This window comes from Sorex fumeus, unplaced genomic scaffold (genome assembly GCF_029834395.1).
Source record: "Sorex fumeus unplaced genomic scaffold, SorFum_2.1 ptg000008l, whole genome shotgun sequence".
NCBI classification, from domain to species: Eukaryota; Metazoa; Chordata; class Mammalia; order Eulipotyphla; family Soricidae; genus Sorex; species Sorex fumeus.
This window is the reverse complement of record NW_026606065.1, coordinates 8740144-8761084: the sequence shown is the minus strand read 5'-3', so window position 1 is coordinate 8761084 and position 20941 is coordinate 8740144. Positions and strand designations below refer to the sequence as shown.

Here is a 20941-nt window from a genome sequence, read left to right as displayed (position 1 = left end):
CAGGCTTCCTGATACCCCAAAATTGCCACTGTGCATTTGGCCAGAACCAACAACTTGGGGCCAAGTTTACCACAAAATTAAATGGCCAGAAGTTAGGTAGGTGAGAGCCACGCCCACAAACCACCTCTGGCTCAGCTATGTAAGCTCATTTATTGGCCTTATTTCAGAGACCCTAGGTTTTACTGTGGACTAGAGCTGTTATCGACTGGATTCCACAGGTCATCAAAAGGATGCGTGGCTGCCCACCTGGTCAGACTTCTTCGTCAAAACCCTGTACAAACCGTTTGAGGCTCCTTGTGTTCATGGAGTGAGCAGATACCATTGGGCTACACTAGCACGTGACAGGGACAAATGGACACGTTACTGGCGCCCACTCGAGCAAATCGAAGATCAACCAGATGACAAGTGATACAAGTGATTCCAGAGACCCATAAATCTCGAAAGACATCAAAAGCTGCAGTTAATCTCATGCATGGTTGAATAGACTGGGGTAAATTGGAGGGGGGGGTGGGGTAGTCTAATGTCTGCCCAAGCAGAGTCCCTGGCAGCTGCTTGCTTCCACAATCAAAAATCGCTGCCTTACCACTGGCCTGACTCCACTATTTCAGGATGGACCTCATCAAGATATAATCTGCTGAAAATTCGGGTATGTGGGTTTTGTGACCAAAATGAACTTTCCAGAATTTCTAGGGGTTGGGATGGGCTACCTCTCCCCATCTCCCTGTACTTCTGGAAGCCTTGGCAATCATATCCACACCTCAAAGCTTCCACGCAATTGAAAAGCTACTCCAGCTTTTATCCCAATAAAAATACTGAATGCCCTGATCAAGGGCTGGAGCGATTCCACAGTGGGTAGGGCATTTGCCTTGCATGCAGTCCACACGATCGACCCAAGTTCAATTCCTCCACCCCTCTTAGAGAGCCCGGCAAGCTACTGAGAGTATCTCACCCACCTGGCAAAGCCTGGCAAGCTTGTGACATGTTCGATATACCAAACACAGTAACAAGTCTCACAATGTTACTGGGACCGCTCAAGCAAATTGATGAACAATGGGAGGACAGTGACCATGACAGTGACCCTGAACAAACACCATGACCTCTGGAAAAGGAGAGAGCAATCAAGAAAGGAAAGCAAGAAGGGGGTGGAGTGTGGACTGTTGGGAAAATGGTGGTAGGGAAACAGGGGACATTGGTGGTGGGAAATGCACACTGGTGGAGGAATGGGTGCTGGATCATTGTATGAAAGAAACCCAATTATGAACATCTTTGTAATGGTCTATCTCATGGATTTAAAAAATTAAAAATTTTTAAAAAACATGATGTGGAGTTCATGCCCAATTCAATCAGCTTAATCAATGGCTGAATAAATAGCAGTACTCCTGCATTTTAAAAAAAAGTAATTTTATTGAAATATAACTGCCATGAAACACACTGTACACGTTGAAGGTGTGTATGCATTCAGCTAAGTATAATACTACAGATGTGAGGGACTGAAGTCATTGTCTAGTCATAGTAAGCACGGTTATTGCTGCTGATGGTATATCTAGGCACCTTTGTAACCCTTTTCTCGCATGTATCTGTCTTGCAGTCTGCAAGGGACTATATTTTCAGGTCAAAAAATAATCTGTAAGTAGACTTTCCTATACAAATCATTGGTAATCCACATGGTGCAAAGTGAAATGAGAATTTCCCTGAATGTATATGAAAAAAGGTGTGAGCCCTCCCATATCCTCTGCCTACAAAATCTTACCTAGCATTATATAAAACATAAAACCTAAAATACCACTAATATTTAGTAAAAGTAGGCGTGATATGTTAACTGTGTGGCCTGTATAACATTGTTCCTGGGAAAGGAGCTTCAAGGTGCCCTTCTGCTTGGGGTGCATGCTACCTTTTGGGCACTGGTGGAGGGATGGGTATTCGATCATTGTATAACTGAAACCCAAGCACAAATATTTGTAAGTCTACAACTGTACCACATGGTGTTTCACTAATAAAAATAAAATAAAATAAAATGAATTAATAAAAGAATAAAAGCTGCTTTAAACTAATAGTGAAAGCTGTTTATGCTTTTTACCCTTTGGGATATGGTAAAGACTATTCCTTGAATTTCTTTCACTTAGAGAGAACAGAAACTAATGAAGCTCTGTTAGTAACAGTCAATGGAATATTTTTAAAAAGTGGGGGTGGGGCAGGCAGGTAATCTCATCTGTTCTCTGTCACTATAAATAAATTTTTGAGTTAAACATAAATAAAATGATGATATATTTCTTTCACGGTCATTGTGTTTTTCATTCAACATCATTGTTTTGAGATAAATTAAATCTATATATTCTAATAGTTCATTTCTTTGCCTATTGATATATATCATGCTGCTTCCAGTTATTGGTCATTATCAATTAAGTTCTTATGAACATTTGTGGGTGACTCTTTTTTTAAATTTTTTTTTTTGAATTTTTTATTTTTTTAAATTTTTTTTAATTTTATTTTTTTAAATTTATTTATTTATTTATTGAATCACCATGGGAAAGGTTACAAAGCTTTCAGGTTTAGGTCTCAGTCATGCAAATATCAAGCACATTTCCCTTTACCAAAACTTATTTTTTACCATGAAAAACCCCAAACCCCACCCCCCACCCCTCCCAGTCCCTGTGGGGCAGATGAATTCTAGTTAACACTCTATCTGCTTTGATTAGATTCATTGTTTCAATAAAAGATTCATCACTATTATTTAGAGTTTACCCACCCCCCCCCCCCCCCCCCGAATCAGACATGCTGACAAAGCATTGTGAAGTGATTTGCTTTCTACAGCTGGGTTCAAGAATTATATGTTGGTTTTGGATTTCTGCTATTTTACTTATTGACCCTGGAAGTATTTCTACTGAAAGTCAGATAGTTAAGAAATTGGTTTCTGTGCTCTGGAGTCGTGGCCGTGCTGGAGAGCCGCTATTGGGGGGCAACTGGTGGCCTCGGTAGGGCGTGAAGGGCGGACTGACACGCCCCCCTTCTCATGAGGTTTTAGTCGCCCTCAGTCCCCCGGCTCATACCTGCTGTCCACAAGGCTCCCATGCGGCCGCCATCTTTCTTTCCAGAGAGGAGAAGGCGACTGGGGCAACACCCTTTCCCCTCCAGACAGACCTGATGGCCTGGATCAACGCATAGTCCATTCACTTTTCTGCTCCAAGCTGCCGGGTTCTGCATTAAGTCCTTGTGCTTCTGGGGCCGTGGCCATGCTGGAGAGCTGCTCGCGGGGGGCAACTGGTGACCTCGGTAGGGCGTGAAGGACGGACCGGAACGCCCCCCTTCCCATGAGGTTTTAGTCGCCCTCACTCCCCCGGCTCATACCTGCTGTCCACAAGGCTCCCATGCGGCCGCCATCTTTCTTTCCAGAGGGAGGAGGGTGGAAGGGACCAACACCCTTTCCCCTCCGGGCAGACATGATGGCCTGGATTAACGCATAGTCCGTTCACTTTTCTGCTCCAAGCTGTCGGGTTCTGCATTAAGTCCTTGTGCTTCTGGGGCCGTGGCCGTGCTGGAGAGCCGCTCGCGGGGGGCAACTGGTGACCTCGTTAGGGCGTGAAGGATGGACCAGAACGCCCCCCTTCCCATGAGGTTTTAGTCGCCCCCACACCCTTGGCTCATACCTGCTGTCCACAAGGCTCCCATGTGGCCTCCATCTTTCTTTCCAGAGAGCAGAGGGCGAATGGGGCAACACCCTTTCCCCTCCGGACAGTCATGATGGCCTGGATTAACGCATAGCCCGTTCACTTTTCTGCTCCAAGCTGCTGGGTTCTGCATTGAGTCCTTGTGTTTCTGGGGCTGTGGCCGTGCTCCAAACTTAACTATGATTTTCAGAGAGAAACGTTGGTTCATTTACTTCCCATGGATCACTTTGTATATAGAGAGATGTCGTGCGGCCGCGTGAGCGGCCGCGAGGTTTTGAGGAAAAGTCCTAGTTCCCGCATACTCGAGCTGTGGTTGTAGAGGCTTCTGGTCACCGGGGTTCCATCTGGGGGAGGCGGGATGCGGTACCTACCCCATCTGGGGCTTCCCGATGATCTCGGCTCTTTTTGGAACCTGTTTTTTTTTTTTTCTCTTTCTTCGGGATCTGTGGATCCCGCCCTCCATGTTGTTCTTCTCTTCAGCTGAATGCTCTCTTTTTTTAAATTTTTAATTTTTTTTTTTTATTGAATCACTGTGGGAAAGGTTACAAAGCTTTCAGGTTTAGGTCTCGGTCATGCAAATATCAAACACATTTCCCTTTACCAATACTTATTTTTTACCATGAAGAACCCCAATAAAACCCCACCCCCCACCCCTCCCAGTCCCTGTGAGGCAGATGAATTCTAGTTAACACTCTATCTGCTTTGATTAGATTCATTGTTTCATTAAAAGATTCACCACTATTATTTAGAGTTTACCCCCCCCCCCCCCAAATCAGACATGCTGAAAAAGCATTGTGAAGTGATTTGCTTTCTACAGCTGGGTTCAAGAATTAAATGTTGGTTTTGGATTTCTGCTATTTTACTTATTGACCCTGGAAGTATTTCTACTGAAAGTCAGATAGTTAAGAAATTGGTTTCTGTGCTCTGGAGTTGTGGCCGTGCTGGAGAGCCTCTCGTGGGGGACAACTGGTGGCCTCGGTAGGGCGTGAAGGGCGGACCGAAATGCCCCCCTTCCCATGAGGTTTTAGTCGCCCCCACACCCCCGGCTCATACCTGCTGTCCATAAGGCTCCCATGTGGCCGCCATCTTTCTTTCCAGAGGGAGGAGGGTTGAAGGGACCAACACCCTTTCCCCTCCGGGCAGACATGATGGCCTGGATTAACGCATAGTCCGTTCACTTTTCTGCTCTAAGCTGCTGGGTTCTGCATTAAGTCCTTTTGCTTCTGGGGATGTGGCCATGCTGGAGAGCCGCTCGTGGGGGGCAACTGGTGACCTCGTTAGGGCGTGAAGGATGGACTGGAACGCCCCCCTTCCCATGAGGTTTTAGTCGCCCCCACACCCCCGGCTCATACCTGCTGTCCACAAGGCTCCACTTGCGGCCGCCATCTTTCTTTCCAGAGAGGAGAGGGCGAAATTGGAATATTTTTAAAAAGTGGGGGTGGGACAGGCAGGTAATCTCATCTGTTCTCTGTCACTATAAATAAATTTTTTGAGTTAAACATAAATAAGATGATGATATATTTCTTTCACGGTCATTGTGTTTTTCATTCAACATCGTTGTTTTGAGATAAATTAAATCTATATATTCTAATAGTTCATTTCTTTGCCTATTGATATATATCATGCTGCTTCCAGTTATTGGTCATTATCAATTAAGTTCCTATGAAGATTTGTGGGTGACTCTTAAGCAAGAATATGCTCTCCAACTAGAGTGAATCATTGTTAACAATTTCTCAGATTGGTGTTAAGAGACAAAGCCAGACTTTAAGTAAAATTTTCATGTCCATCATTCTAATTGGGTTAATAGTAGTAGTCCTGGTCTTGGGGAAAAGTCTCAGAGGTTGAGCACATGCATTCTGGGTATGAGATGCTGGGCTGGGTGTCTGGCACAGTAAAACAAAATAAATAAAAAGATGAAATAACTAATTCCCTATTGTATTGAGAGTTGAGTGTGTCACTGATAGAAAGTTCTTGTCATCAATGTGTAGTTTGGCTTTTATATAAATGAACAAAAGAAGGACAGTGTCAGAAGATACACTGGCTTTTAGGATCCAACCCCACAAGAAAGCAATTTCCTTTCCAATAATTTTGCAATATTTTGAGGATTGTTAACTAATGATGACAAGTTTTCACACTCAAGCACATTATATTCAGGGGCAAGCATTTTTTTTCCTGGGAGACTGTCTTAATTACATACTGAATTATTTCAAAAATTGATCAAGTCTGTAATTTCTGGCAGAAATAGTAATAAATCTTACAGAGATAATACATAGAAAAGATACAGCTTCAAGGTATATATCTTTAAGATTTTCATCTTGCAAAACTTCATCACCTACCTCCTTGATTTTATTCTGAAATATGCTTTCAAAAATTAGTTTTTCAGTTTTAAGGGAGGGAAGAATGCCCATTTGCACATTCATCAAGGAAGCGCTTTCATTTTCTTCAGCTTCAAATTTAAAAATTGTTCTTTAACATTAGTGACTAGTCAGACGATCTTGACATCTATGCAGGAAATTCCATCAGCTTTTATTTCTCTCTCATCCATCTAATTGCACACGGGATATATGCAGCATTATCTTGTAATTAAGACAAATAAATCTGCTTTGGCAAATATTAAGGGTTTTACCTTTTATAACTTTCACTTTTCAGTGTTGAATTTCTCTAAAGTTATACCGGAGGATCCTGATTCTTCTGAAAAAATAAATTTAGTGTCCCTCTGCCTTGAAATTATTTTTGAGAGTGGGTGGAGTCCGTGCTTGTAGCATCTTGTTCTAGAACATTAGGGTAAAGAAATCAGAAAGGACCTGCTTTCCCATTTTGCAAATCCTCCTTGGGGCATATAATCTCAGCAGACAATTGTCCAGTGAGTCATTAAGAAAACATTATGATCTTAGTTATATATATTTTAAATAATGATAACGATAATGAGATGAAAGCATTCTTGCCCCTAGTCCCAAACTCACATGAGGATGGTGAGATTCTGATGCATATAGTCCTGTTAGTGGGTAAGTGTTGAGGACATAATCAAACACTCTTTTAGCATAGCATTTTTTTACTCTTTTATTTGAAAATTATTTTTTTCCTGGTAATACACTATCCAGACATCAAAATGATGCAGCATTTGTATTTTGTAAGTCTTACTTTGATCCTTGACCCTAACTCCCCCTTTCCTTTGAATTCTCCTGCATAAAGAGCCCTTTTACCAGTTTCACCTATCTTCCTTGGGCCCACCTAATATGTTGAAATGATGATGACACTTAGCATTTAATAAGACGCTCGGCAATCAGAAACTAAAGCAACTAATTGCAACTATTTTTTGATCTGTCTCTACTGAGACATTTTCCTAAGAGGTTCGTTTTAAACATTGCCAAGGACAAACAGATGAGCTCTCCGCAGAAAGCATCGTTTCTGACTCCATAGGGAAGAAGGAATCCAGTTCCTGTGTTGCCCCTTAAATATCACCTAGAGTCATGTTCTAATTAGACGAGTTCTTTATCTGAAATGTATTCAGTTTTCAGTATTTAGCTGAGCTAAACAATCAGGGGAAAGGAACCTTATAATCCTCATGATATTGCTTTTAAAACAGGATAGAAAGAAAGTCATTTAAAACCTGAGAAGAGTCAAATTCGCTTACTTACCTAAATCCTAACACACAGATTTCTTTGAATCCCGAAAGTGTTTTGAATACTTTTTGCATCTGCAGAAAGAAAGGATTTATGAAATACTTTTTGGTTCTATTGGGTCAGGTCTTGCCTAAGTGAAATGCCTGAACGTTTTTTGAGGAAATGAGAAAAGAAAATGGAAACTGTGGCATCACTCAAGGTCCAATTCTTTGTTCTCAGCTATTTCTGAACCCCAGAGGAAAGAGTTGTGCTTTTTATTTAAAAGCTGTAATTGAGTGGTTCTGACCTGCTTTAATGATTACTTTACCTAGAGTATGAAATAGCTTTAAGATGGTACTTGGAAGAAACCTTTTTCCCCCTATAATGCCTGTATTTATATATACAGGGACTGCAATTTCTGAATTGAATTCTATGTTTTAGAAAATATCCATAATGTCAAAGGAATTATTAAAGTAAAAATGGCTTCTGCACTTAAAATTGTAAAAGCAGTCTGTAAACGCTTAGGTTAGCTCTAAGATTTATGTGGAATCCACAGTAAAGTTTTTAATTAAGCTAACCTTGCTAATGAGGCAGAATGATAGGATATTTTACAGTTGTATAGTCAATTACTCCCCAACACGCTAACAGCCTGACTTTGCCTCATTTTCTCCTAGCAAAGAGGGTTTTCTCCAGGCCACTGTCTCTCAGCTCTTTCAAATCCAGTGGCATTTCCATTTCCCCTCTGTAGTTGTTTAATGCTGGTCCTCTTTCCCACTGACCTGTCCACTGTCTCAACTTCTTTACCCTATTTCTGCGATCACTCTTCACTTTATTTATTTATTTTTAATTTATTTATTCATTGAATCGCTATGGGAAAAGTTACAAAGCTTTCAGGTTTAGGTATCGGTCATGCAAATATCAAACACATTTCCCTTTACCAATACTTATTTTTCACCACGAAGAACCCCAATAAAGCCCCACCCCTCACCCTTCCCAATGCCCGTGAGGCAGATGAATTCTAGTTAACACTCTATCTGCTTTGACTAGATTCATTGTTTCGATAAAAGATGCACCATTATTATTTAGAGTTTGCCTCCCCAAATCAGACATGCTGAAAAAGCATTGTGAAATAATTTGCTTTCTACAGCTGGGTTCAAGAATTAAATGATGTCGGCCGCGCGGTTTTGGATTTCTGCTATTTTACTTATTAACCCTGGAAGTATTTCTACTGAGAGTCAGATAATTAAGAGATTGGTGTCTGTGCTCTGGAGCCATGGCCGTGCTGGAGAGCAGCTCATGGGGGGCAACTGGTGACCTCCCATGAGGTTTTGGTCGCCCCTTCACCACCGGCTCATACCTGGCTTTCCACATGGCTCCCAGGCGGCTGCCATCCTTCTTTCCAGGGGGGAGAAGGCGGAAGGGCTCACTCTTCACTTTAAATATAAAGATTCTGCATGTTTTCACCTCAGTCTCTTAATGCCACTTTTCTTACAGTTATTCAGTAACTTTAGGCAATGTGCTAGATTCTGGGGGCACATCACCACATGGATGCACAGGACCAGCCCCAAACAACTCCAACAAAGCCTGGGGGAAGTAAGACCAAGAGGAAGAAAGGGAAAGTGAGGTGAAAGCGATGTTGAAAAAGTGGGCAGGGACTGGGTCCTTTTATTCCTTCTCTGGTTCTAATCCTCCCTGCCTCCTATTGAAGGATCTCATTTTCTTTCATGGCTTAATAACCACCTAAGACACTAGGAATTTTCCACATAAATATTCCAGCATTTTGCCTTATTTAAGTCATTCCTGTTCTCTTGAATTTGCTTTCCCTCATGCATGCTCTCTTTCGGTGAACTCTCTATCACCTGGCCTCAGTGAAGGTCATGATACATGTCCCCTTTCAGCAAAGATAGCCCTGGAACCTCAACCACCTTTCCTCTGTGCTCCTTAAGTTCAATCACTCTTGGTTCCAGTCTCACATGACTTGACTTTCCACCTCATTGTTTTTTTTTCCCAAGGCAGATACATCCTCCACCCCTTACCCTCTTGTACTGCTGAAATGTTTTTCTGGGAGTGTGTGGTGAGAGGAAAGAGAAATTTGGTGGGGAGCTATGTCAGGGAGATGTCTACACTTGATTATAAATTTTTTTCTAAGTAAATCATTCTATATTTGTTAGGGGGTTGCTTTTTGGGCCACACCTGGCTATGCTCCGGGGTGACTACTGGCTCTGCACTTAAGCCACTTGGGAACTAGATGGGATTCCTGTGGCTGCTGAATCAAAGCAAGCTTTCTATCTGCTGAACCATGGCTCCAGTCCCAGGTAAATCATTCTATATTTGTTGATCTTTACTAGAAAACTAGTAGAGATCAACAAATGGTGGGCGACACTGCTTACAGTATAAGGTTCATTTCTTTAGAATGGCGTTTATAACCCTTAACAATTTGATCCTTCTACTCCGTGAGGACCTTTACCCCCTGCACTTTCAATTATTATTAGCTTCTTGGCCAATTTTGTATTTTCTTTTTTTAATTTTTAATTTTTAAATTTTTATTAGTGAGACACCATGAGGTACAGTTGTAGACTTACAAATTTTTGTGCTTGCGTTTCGATTATACAATGATCAAATACCCATCCCTCCACCAGTGCCCATTTCCCACCACCATGGATCCCAGTATCCCTCCCACTCCCCAACCCCCATCCCACCCTGCCTCTGTGGCAGGGCATTCCCTTTTGTTCTCTCTCTCCTTTTGGGTGTTGTGGTTTGCAAAAGAAAGATTGAGTGGCAATCATGTTTGGTCTAGAGTCTACTTTCAGCATGCTTCTCCCGTCCTGGGAGGATCCTCCCAACACCCTTTATTTGGTGCTCCCTTCTCTATCTGAGCTCCCCTTTCCCCTACCATGTGAGGCTGGACTCCAATCCCCAATTCTCTTCATATATATATGTATATATATATTTAACCCAAGATACAATATCTTATACTTTTGTTCATTGAGTGTTCCTTCTTTGTCTTTCACAGACTACTCAAATCACTTCCCTACTAAAGCATTTGGGGAGCTTCATATCATATCAATCTCCATTTGTTCTTGTTTTTTTTTTTTTTTTTTTTTTTTTTTGCTTTTTGGGTCACATCCAGAAATGCACAAGGGTTACTCCTGGCTCATGCACTCAGGAATTCCTCCTGGTGGTGCTCGGGGGACCATATGCGATGCTGGAAACCGAACCCAGTTTGGTCACGAACAAGGAAAATGCCCTACCTGCTGTTCTATCACTCCACCCTCCTCCCCCATTTGTTCTTCTCCCTAGAGTTTAATATTTGATGTATCATGTACAGGCTGGGAGATGCATGGTTTTCCCTTACTAAGATAATGTTCCTGGGATTCAGGGACCATGCCATATTTATTTATCTTGATTTTCCTCCAGAGAGCTAGAAAATTGCTGTCACATAATAGAAACTCATAAAATTTTGTTTACATGAATTGAGTGTTTCTTTAATCTCTGAACACAACAGCATGTTGCTCTCTTGTCACCGTATCTCAGATTAATTCTGGGTTTATCTTGTCTACGTCAGGGACTGCAGAGAGATGCACAGAAGCCCCCAGGTTATTTATACTGGACTTTAGCATGTATTATGGAGTTTTTTTAAAAACCTATATGATGAATTTTCTGTCTATATAATAGTTTCTTATGTCACGGTCAGCCAGTCATGGTCCTCCCGTTGTTCATCGATTTGCTCGAGCGGGCCCAGTAACGTCTCCATCGTGAGACTTGTTACTGTGTTTGTCATATCGAATACGTCATGGGGAGCTTGCCAGGCTCTGCCTTGCGGGCGAGATACTCTCGGTAGCTTGCCAGGCTCTCCGAGAGGGGCGGAGGAATCGAACTCGGGTCAGCCATGTTGGCTGCGTGCAAGGCAAGCACCCTACCCACTGTGCTATGATGGTTCGAGACCCAAAGTTTCTTATGTGAATATTAAAAATATTTTTTATTTTATCCATGTATAATAAACTATAGCCATGAGTGCCATATAGTTTTTAAGCAATGAGGAGATAACTCTGCAGATCTGAGTCTAAACATTAGTTTTGCTATTGTAGTTTGGGTGAAAAAAAATAAACATTTAGTTTTGCTCCTTTCTAGTGGCAAGGACTCTTGAATTTATAGCTTAATGTTTCTGACTTTTCTTCTCCTTATCCAAAACGCAGCAGCAAATACCTATGTCCTATGGTTGCTGTAAGGAATAACCAGTAAAACAAGTGCCTGATATCCAGTGAGTAGAGCAGCAGAGTTTTTTTTATTTGTTTGCTTATTCTCTAGTTCTCCACTGGATTACCAGGAGCTTACTTGCCTTACTTTTCTATTACTCCCTCAAGGACCACAAAACATGGAGATTTGCCAGGGCCTACGAAATCTTCAGTCAGTTGTTTCTGAAAGGTTCAGTAGGGGAAAGGGTAGGATTTAAGTCCTCATTAAGTATCAAAATCAGGGAGGATGATAAGTTTCTGTGCCTCCGTCCTCAATCTACCACTAGTTTTGCAGAGGAGAGCTAGGAAGTTAGGCTCTGCACAACTGGTCTTTGTGGTGGGGACAGATAGGAAAGGGTGTGTACAGGCTTCAGGTCTGCTCTGACCTCCATTGGCATAAAGCATGGGGTCACAAGATATTTGTTGTACCTGAAACAGTCCCTGAGACTGTTTAAGTGTAATATTCTACGCCTGACTTGCCCCCCTTTGTCTGGGATAATAGCAGAGATGCTGTTATATATAGCATGGAGGACTGTAGCTCCACAAGGGTAGCCCGAAGTATCGCTGGGGAGGGCCGTCTCCCCTCCAGGGGTGCACTGGCACAGTGGTTTGAGTGGAAGGCATTTATTGCTTGTGTCTCTGCCCTCTTTGTGAACCTGTCTGTGATTGATTGGAAATCAGCTTTGCTTGGGAGGGTGCAAAAGGCATCAAGGGAAGAGATGACAGACGCCTCCAGTTAATTCTGCTAAATAATCTTCTGGGGACCTTCTAATCATGGAGTACTAACCGCGAAATTGCTAATTAAGTGCCCAGTTAATGTTATTAATAATACTAAGTATACAGGGGCCTTCCCGATAGTGCTGGAATATATGTTAACAGGGCTATAAAAGACAGCCGTGTTGAATTCTCATGAGTGTTTGCACAGGATAAAGCATTCAGACAACAGCTAAGCATTTCTTTTGACATTTATATTAAATTACTCATTAGGTTTATTGTAGAAATCAAATGACTGCAAAGCACTGCTCATCAGTTCCTGATTAAGCCTGAATGGCTGAATTCATGCCAGAACTGGGCTGTGGTGGGGTTATCTGATGGCAAGCTGGGAGGGGGTAAGGGCTGCTCGGGAGCATGGAAGGGGAACAGATGATAACACAGAGGGACTGCACCCTACAGCAACCAGTGCAAGTGCCGTATATGACGGTGCAGGTGGACTCGGGGGACTTATTTGACGAACTCTGGAACAGGATGGAGCAAGACTTACTCTTCTTCTTCTTCTTTTTTTATTAGTGAGACACCATGAGGTACAGTTGTAGACTTACAAATTTTTGTGCTTGGGTTTCAATTATACAATGATCAAATACCCATCCCTCCACCAGCACCCATCCTCCACCACCACGGGTCCCAGCATCCCCCCCCCCCCCATACCCCCATCCCACCCTGCCTCTGTGGTAGGGCATTCCCTTTTGTTCTCTCTCTCCTTTTGGGTGCTGTGGTTTGCAAAAGAGGCATTGAGTGGCAATCATGTTTGGTCTATTTAGTCTACTTTCAGCATGCTTCTAAACCTGAGTGCCCGAGAACAGATGACTGGTTAAAGAAACATTGGTACATCTACACAATGGAGTACTATGCAGCAGTTAGAAAATATGAAGTCATGAAATTTACATACAAGTGGTACTACATGGAAAGCATCATGTTAAGCGAAATGAGCCATAAAGAGAGGGATAGACATAGAAAGACTTACTCTTCTTAACTGTAGATTTTTAGAAGCTAGGATGGGCATGGCCATTTAATGAGGATGCAGAAATCCTCTTCCCATAAATATTTATTTGGGAAGTGTTGGAAGCATAGCATAATCATTAAAATCAGGGGCTCGGGTGTCAGGCTGCTTATGTATGAGTCTTGACTTTGCTGGTAAATAGGTGTGACCTGTTGGCATATTAATTAGTCCTTTTGTGACTCAGTCTTTCTATTTGTTAAAAAAAAAGAGAAATAGAATAGCTTAATTTACAGGATAATATAAAATCTTCAATGAGTTAATACATGTAAGGCATCGAGAAAAGTGCTAGCTATTATATCTATACACGTTTAGATCTGGAGAGATTTTTTTTAATTTTTATTTTTATTAGTGAGACATAATGAGGTACAGTTGTAGACTTACAAATTTTTGTGCTTGGGTTTCAATTATACAATGATCAAATACCCATTCCTCCACCAGTGCCCATTTCCCACCACCACGGATCCCAGTATCCCTCCCACCCCCCATCACCCCCATCCCACTCTGCCTCTGTGGCAGGGCATTCCCTCTTGTTTTCTTGGAGAGATATTTTTGAGGTCGTATTTCTTTTTTTTTTCTTTTTGGGTCACACCCAGCAATGCACAGGGGTTACTCCTGGCTATGTGCTCAGGAATCACCCCTGGCTGTGCTCAGGGGACCATATGGGATGCTGGAATTGAACCCGGGTTGGCCACATGCAAGGCAAATGCCCTACCCGCTGTGCTATTGCTCCAGCCCTGCAGTCGTATTTCTTATATACTACATTGGAAATCTAAGGTCAGGGAAATGATATCCAAATTTCCACAAGTAATTCTAAACAATAAAAAGACTAGAAATCAAATAGAAATCAAGTGTAATTTGTTGCATCATTCTATATCAGGTTGTTTTAGGTGATTAGAAAACTTACAACAGGTCTGCTAAAGAGAGCTTATGGCCAATTAAGCTTATGGCCAATTTGGAAGATTCTGATTAGACTCAGGATTTTCTAGAAAAATCCATTTGAAAGAACAAATAGAAAAAGTGGAATTATTTTAAAATTCGTTTTATTTAATAATCCGTGTCTAAGTACTTCTCTGCTTCATAAACATCTCATGCTGATGCCTTCCTTTTGAAGTTTATAGAAATGATTCTTTACATTTTGTTGACTGAATGCTGATCTGAGGAGAGAGGAGAGTTTCAGAGTTTTGAAAGCTTTAGTGTTAATCTCTTCAACTGAGAGAAAAGAAACATTACATTCCCTAAGTATTAGAAGGGCAGGGCCTGTTCGTTTTCTACCAGTGCTGAGAAAGATGCTTGGCATCCAGGATGCCTATAAGTATAATTCATGGTTATGTAATCTTGTGATGGTCTCAATTTTTGCTTTGACAGTCACTGACTAGTTAACTATATTTTAAACTGTTAGTTAGTATGGAAGGTCGGGAAGAGTAAAGAAACAGTTTCTGTCTTCAAGAGAGAAGCTATGGCTTAGTAGTGGTGAGGGTACCATCAGGAGGGAGGAATGGAACAAAGATGATAGACTTGTAACTAAACAATCTCCCAGGATGAACAGTGTGTGACAACAATGGACACCAGGTATTACCAGAGAAGAGGCACTAGGGAACCTTCCATAACGATTTGTCTTAGGAAGGGCATTTAGACAGAGGTGAATACGGAAAGGTTCTAGGTGAGAAAAGTTGGGAGAGAGAAGCCATCATCAATAGTATTGTGAACCACAAAAATCTCAATCAATTTTAAAAAAGATTGGAATACAGTTTGCATTTCTGAAAAGTAGAGGGCAAAGACGGGGAATGGTAAATGAGATGAAGCTGGAAATAAAAACAGAGGTCTTAGCATATGATTTAGATGACACACTCAGCATAATCATTGCGATTTATCCTGTAGGGAATAAAGAGCTCTTTAAGGACAGGCAGAGATCATGATAGTCGGTTATAGAAGGGACAAGGTGGCCAGTTCCTCAGTTTAATGATAGAGAACAAGGTTAACACAACTGTCCTTCATTTAATGTCATGAAAAATGTCAAATCTTTAAATTGCATTTAACTGGAAAGTAGAAACAATATATAACACAAAGTATTATGGATTAAAGATTTATATTTCAACCAATTGTATTCCCAAGTTGATGCTTATGTGGACTTAGACCCACATAAAAACTGCTTAGTGGTATTCATTTGAAGGAAAATTTAAGAACTAATATTACAAAAAAACCCCAACAAAACAAACATTATTGGCTTTTTTTTTCCTTTTTGGGTCATACCTGGCGATGCACAGGGGTTACTCCTGGCTCTGCACTCAGGAGTTACTCCCGACGGTGCTCAGGGAACCATATGGGATGCTGGGAATCGAACCCAGGTTGGCCACGTGCAAGGCAAACTCCCTACCCGCTGTGCTATCTCTCCAACCCATTGGCTTTTAAGAATGAAAATACTGGACTTGTGAGGTCCTGATTTGACCCCTCAGCACTGGCAGGTGTGATCCCTAAGCACTGCAACAATAAGAAGAATGGGAAACCAGAATAGAAAACTTTCTTGGACATACACAGGTTTCAGTATTTTGGGATTATCATACCTTTTTTCTCTTTAATATTGTAAAGGTAACAACTAGCAATAAAAGGTTGGAACTGTAAGCCAAAATGGTTTCCAAAATGTTTCAGCTTGGAAACCAGTCTCATGCTGAGGGAAAAGGCAACTCATAGAGAAGGGAACACCAAGTAAAGGATGTTGGGAGAACCCATTCGGGTTGAAAGATACATGTCGAAGATAGACTATAGACCGAACACGATGGCCGCTCAATACCTCTATTGCAAACCTCAACACCCCAAAGGAGAGAGAATAAAAGGGAATGTCCTGCCGCTGAGGCAGGGTGGGGTGGTGGGGGATGGGGTGGGGGTGGTGGGAGGGATGCTGGGAACATTGGTGGAGGAGAATGGGCACTGGTGGGGGATGGGTAAATGACCATTGTATTACTAATGCAAACACAAAAGTTAACTGTACCCCATGGTGATTCAGTAATAAAAAAATACTTAAAAAAAAAGAAAAAATTAAAAAATGGTTTATGTTCATTAGGTTCCCAGATTTTGTTAGTTGTGATTTGGAACTTGGTTGTGTTCATTGAATTTACTCACCATGAGTTGATTTTTCTGGTAACTTTTGGTAACAAAGGGACTGGCAGTCAGTAAATTTTGCCCTGAACTTCTGTTTTGCCAGAGAAATACTCAACTCCACCTTCTCTGTTTGGCCCTCAAGAACGTCAATGAATTCTATTTCTTTTTCCTGAGTTAGAAAAAGGGTTACTATTAGAAAGTGCCATGAGCAAGTGATTCTGTTATATAATGTATATTGATGTTTCAAGAAATAGATTATGAAAGTCAAGTGCTTTTAGGATAAAATTCATATTAACTGGAAGTGGACTCTGAAGAATAAAGTTTCCAATAAATTAACTACTTAGAGGATGGATACTGGAACATTATATAACTGAAACTCAATCATGAAGAGCCTTATAACTGTGTATCAATTAAAAAACACCTTAAAAGAAGATAAACTTAACTACTTAGAGTCCTTAATAACGCAAGCATCTTCTAAAAGCATTTACACATACACATGCATGCATGCTCACCATCTATTGCTGTGTTACCATTATCTAACTTCACAAATATACTTGGATGGGAATTGGGACAGATAAAATAAACTATGAATATTGGAATATTATTTAATATATTTTAGAGAATAATCCATGCCTGTTTAATAATAACAAATGACATAAATTTATAATAACCAGTTAGAAAACACTGTAAAGTTAAGAGGGGATTTTGATACTCCTTTCAGAAGTAGCAGCATGCTTTTATCCCCTTAAAATGTTGCTAAAAATAGAAGCAATAATTCTGAATACACATATATATATATATAGATACTCTGTTGTTTTTAATCTCTGGTATTGGATCAATGGAGTTCTTCCTGAACTCACACATAGGCTCTCAGGGCAGAATCAGTCTGGAACTGAGTTTCAAGCTTGAGGTTTTATAGGTTGTCAGCCTTCTGTGTTTTGCACAGCCTTATCAAAAGAATAAAACATGTATCTGTGGAAAGCTGATTGACCTGGACAATGTATATAGTCTCTTACTGTGAAAATAGAGTTGTGGAAGCTGACAGAATTTAACAACCAATGGAAAATGCGAAAGATGTATTTGCATGGTAGCTGAAATAGTTTCTCGTGTTTGATGACTTACCATTTTCCAAGAGTAGTAGGTAGCAGCATATCATCTATGTGTAATATGGCATAGAGAGGATGCGGATTCATACTTACACGGACTCTGATGTTTAACTAAAATATGTTCATTAATTCATCTTAAAAAGTACAGTGTCTGTATGGCGTCTTTATGGATAGACCATGGTAGTTAGGACTAATAGTTATAGTATGACAAAAGGTAAAGTTCTCTGGAAATTTACTATTTCTTATTCAGTTGAAGACCTATGGGACCCAGTCACAGCCATGCTGAGACCACTCTCCACACACTAGGACAGCCTCACGCATGAAGGAGCTGGCAGAGGAACCCAGGTGTGCGGGATCTCCAAGCTTGCTCGGTTCAGGACTGAGCCTCCTCCACCCAGATCCCCCATCTTCCAGTAGCTCGACAGTTTCACCCACCGACTGCCATGTAACCCCATCAATGGCCAAGATCCAGAGGCGATAAAACCAAGCTCCCAGAAGCGCGACCTCTTATTGTCTAGTTCTCACTCTCAGAGAACCCAGAAGGCTACCGAGAGTATCCTGCCCGCATATGTGTCTGACTGGGAACACCTGTAAAGGTGATTAGAGGTTGCCCCCAAAGCCTCCCATCCCTCTCAGAGATCCCAGCAAGCTATGGAGAGTATTCCGCCCGCACAGCAGAGCCTGGCAAGCTACCTGTGACGTACTCGATATACCAAAAACAGTAACAATGATGGTCCTCATTCCCCTGACCCTGAAAGAGCCCCCAAAATGCCATCATGCTACAGTAGCACATGACAGGGATGAATGGAGGCATTACTGGTGCCCACTCGAGCAAATCGATGAACAACGAGGTGATAGTGATAGTGATAGTGATTCTTTTTGTTTAATTTTTGAAGTTCTGGGAATTGAACTCAGGGCTTTATACCCACATACAAGGCAAATGCTCTACCACTGAGCTGCATCCTGAAATCTAGAAATTTAGCATTTTCTTAAGACAGGATTGAATTTCATATTAAACATTTAAGTAAATTCTCTGGATAAACTAGTGAGAAGTCACCTAGTTTTCTTTCAAACTACAAAATTAATTTTCTAGACCCCCCTAACAACACCCTCAGTGACCCCCTAATTACCTATAGAATAAAATTCAGAATTTCTCCTCTCAAGTTTCCATAGACTGATACTAATATGAATAATTTCAGTCTGTCTTACTTCCCATCTGATCACCAGCCTATTCTCTTCACTATTGCCGTGACTTATGAACATCTCTTATGCTGAAACCCTGAGCTAGAGACCCATCTCACTGCCGTCTATGTCCGCTTCCGGCAGGAACACATAACCACATCCATTTGTTCATGAAATACAATTTTAAATAAGTTACTGACAAGGTTCCTATTTCACTATCTTTTTTGAGTCTTTAGAGATAGTACAAAGGGTTAGGGCACAGGTGTTGCATGTACTAGATCTTAGTTAGGTGATTCCTATTACCATACGCCCCTCAGAACTACTGGGTGTTGACCTGGTGACCCCTTGAGCACTGATGGATGTTCAAGGGATCCTTAGTACTCAGGACCTGAGCACCACTGCATTCTCAGATCCTTTCTGAGTGAAAGCCCAAGTTAGCTGAGAATTACCAGGTCCCATAAGCACTGCTTGGGTAGATACCCCCACTTTAAAAATTATATAGTAGTCTCTGACCAACTAGATTAAAATTTTGCCTCTCCAAAATCTTGTGGCATCAAACAGCATTGAAATTACTCAATTAATACCTGTTATACTCATCTAGAGTCTTTTTCTGTTAACCTTGTGTCACCACATATAATCTCTGAATCTATACTTCTTATACTTTATAGAATCTTCCAAAACAAAAATTGTGAATCTATTCATGCACAGAACCCTCAGTGGATATATATAAGCAGAGATCACATTCTTTCAAAACTGTGGCAGCCTATCATTTTGTCCCAGTCTAGATATTTGTCATCTTCAGTTATAGCAATTAAACAAGTACGTTTTTCTTTTCATTATAAATTCTTTGAAGGAAGAATCTGTTGTGTTTATCTTTGAATCCAGAGAGCTTAGTCCAATGCATGCAGCATCCGTTGGTTTAAAGAAAATGTTTGTTGAATGAATGAACAAGCATACATGCAGGTATTAAAAAGATATTAAAGTGAAGGGACAGTGAATGGAATGAAACGTTCAGGGAATATTGACTGTAGAAGAAGGGGCTTAGATTTGGAAGGTGATGGGATATGGACAATGTTAGAAAGGAAAGAGGGATGACTAAAGTGGTCTTAGAATTTTTATGGTGACTATATTTAATCTTAATATTCCCCCCTTCGACATTTTCATCTTTTGAAAGAAGAGCATTGAGCAAGATAAGCCATTTAAATTCCATGTTCATTGCAGTAGTCAGACAAAATCTGAAGTCATCTGCTGGCTAAAGAAACTCTGGTACATTTACACACTGGAGTACTATGTAGCTGTTAGAAAAGATGAAGTCATGAAATTTACATACAAGTGGTACTACATGGAAAGTATCATGTTAAGCAAAATGAGTCAGAAAGAGAGGGTCAGACATAGAAAGATTGCATTCATCTGGGGAATATAAAGTAACAAAATAGGAGACTAACACCCAAGAGTGGCCGAGATTAGTACCAGGAGTTTTGCTCCACGGCTTGGAGGCCAGCTGCACACTCTAGGGGAAAAGGCAGCTCAGATAGAGAAGGGAGCACCAAATAAAAGGTGTTGGGAGGATTCTCCCAGGATGGGAGAAGCATGCTGAAAGTAGACTCTAGACCAAACATGATTGCCACCCATTGCCTCTTTTGCAAACCACAGCACCTGAAAGGAGAGAGAGAGAACAAAAGGGAATGCCCTGCCACAGAGGCAGGGTGGGGTGGGGGTATGGGGGATGAGAGGGATGCTGGGACCCGTGGTGGTGGAGGAATGGGTACTTGATCATTGTATAACTGAAACCCAAGTACAAAAATTTGTAAGTCTACAACTGTACCTCATGGTGTTTCATTAATAAAAATTAAAAAAAAAATCTGTAGTCATCTGGCCTAAAGATCCAAGAGAATGACCAGCAGAGTTCTTGTCTCAGATATCTTTATGCAGGCCTGTTGAGAAGAAGCCCCTGTTTTTCTGTGCAGCTTTGACTTGTATCTTGGATAGAGGCTTGGGAAGGGCAAAGAGCTTGAGAGTCTCTCAGACCACCTGGAAGGTGGATGAATGTCAATGTTAGTATGATCCAGATTCTGACTGTCACCCTTATATTACTGCCCCCTTTTGCACTGCTCCCTCCTTCTGCTGCACCCCCCATTGCCACTCAGAAGGAAAGAGGATGGTAATGTTTACCTATACATTGAATCCAAACTTATTTTTTTGGTGGAGGGGTGGGGGTTTAAAAAATTCTTTTTAAATGAACAATAAATTCTGCAGCATAACTTTTATCCTACATAGT

The 20941-nt window shown here is 41.2% G+C and overlaps 1 protein-coding gene across 1 annotated transcript in view; it reads right to left on the bottom strand.

Moving 5' to 3' along the window:
• The window catches only part of IMPG1 (interphotoreceptor matrix proteoglycan 1), a 139595-nt gene that overhangs the window by 59491 nt on the left and 59163 nt on the right, over positions 1-20941 (bottom strand). The window contains 3 exon segments of the mRNA XM_056109950.1: positions 7304-7362; positions 14856-14935; positions 16397-16544. Coding sequence (XP_055965925.1) covers positions 7304-7362; positions 14856-14935; positions 16397-16544 — 287 coding nt within the window.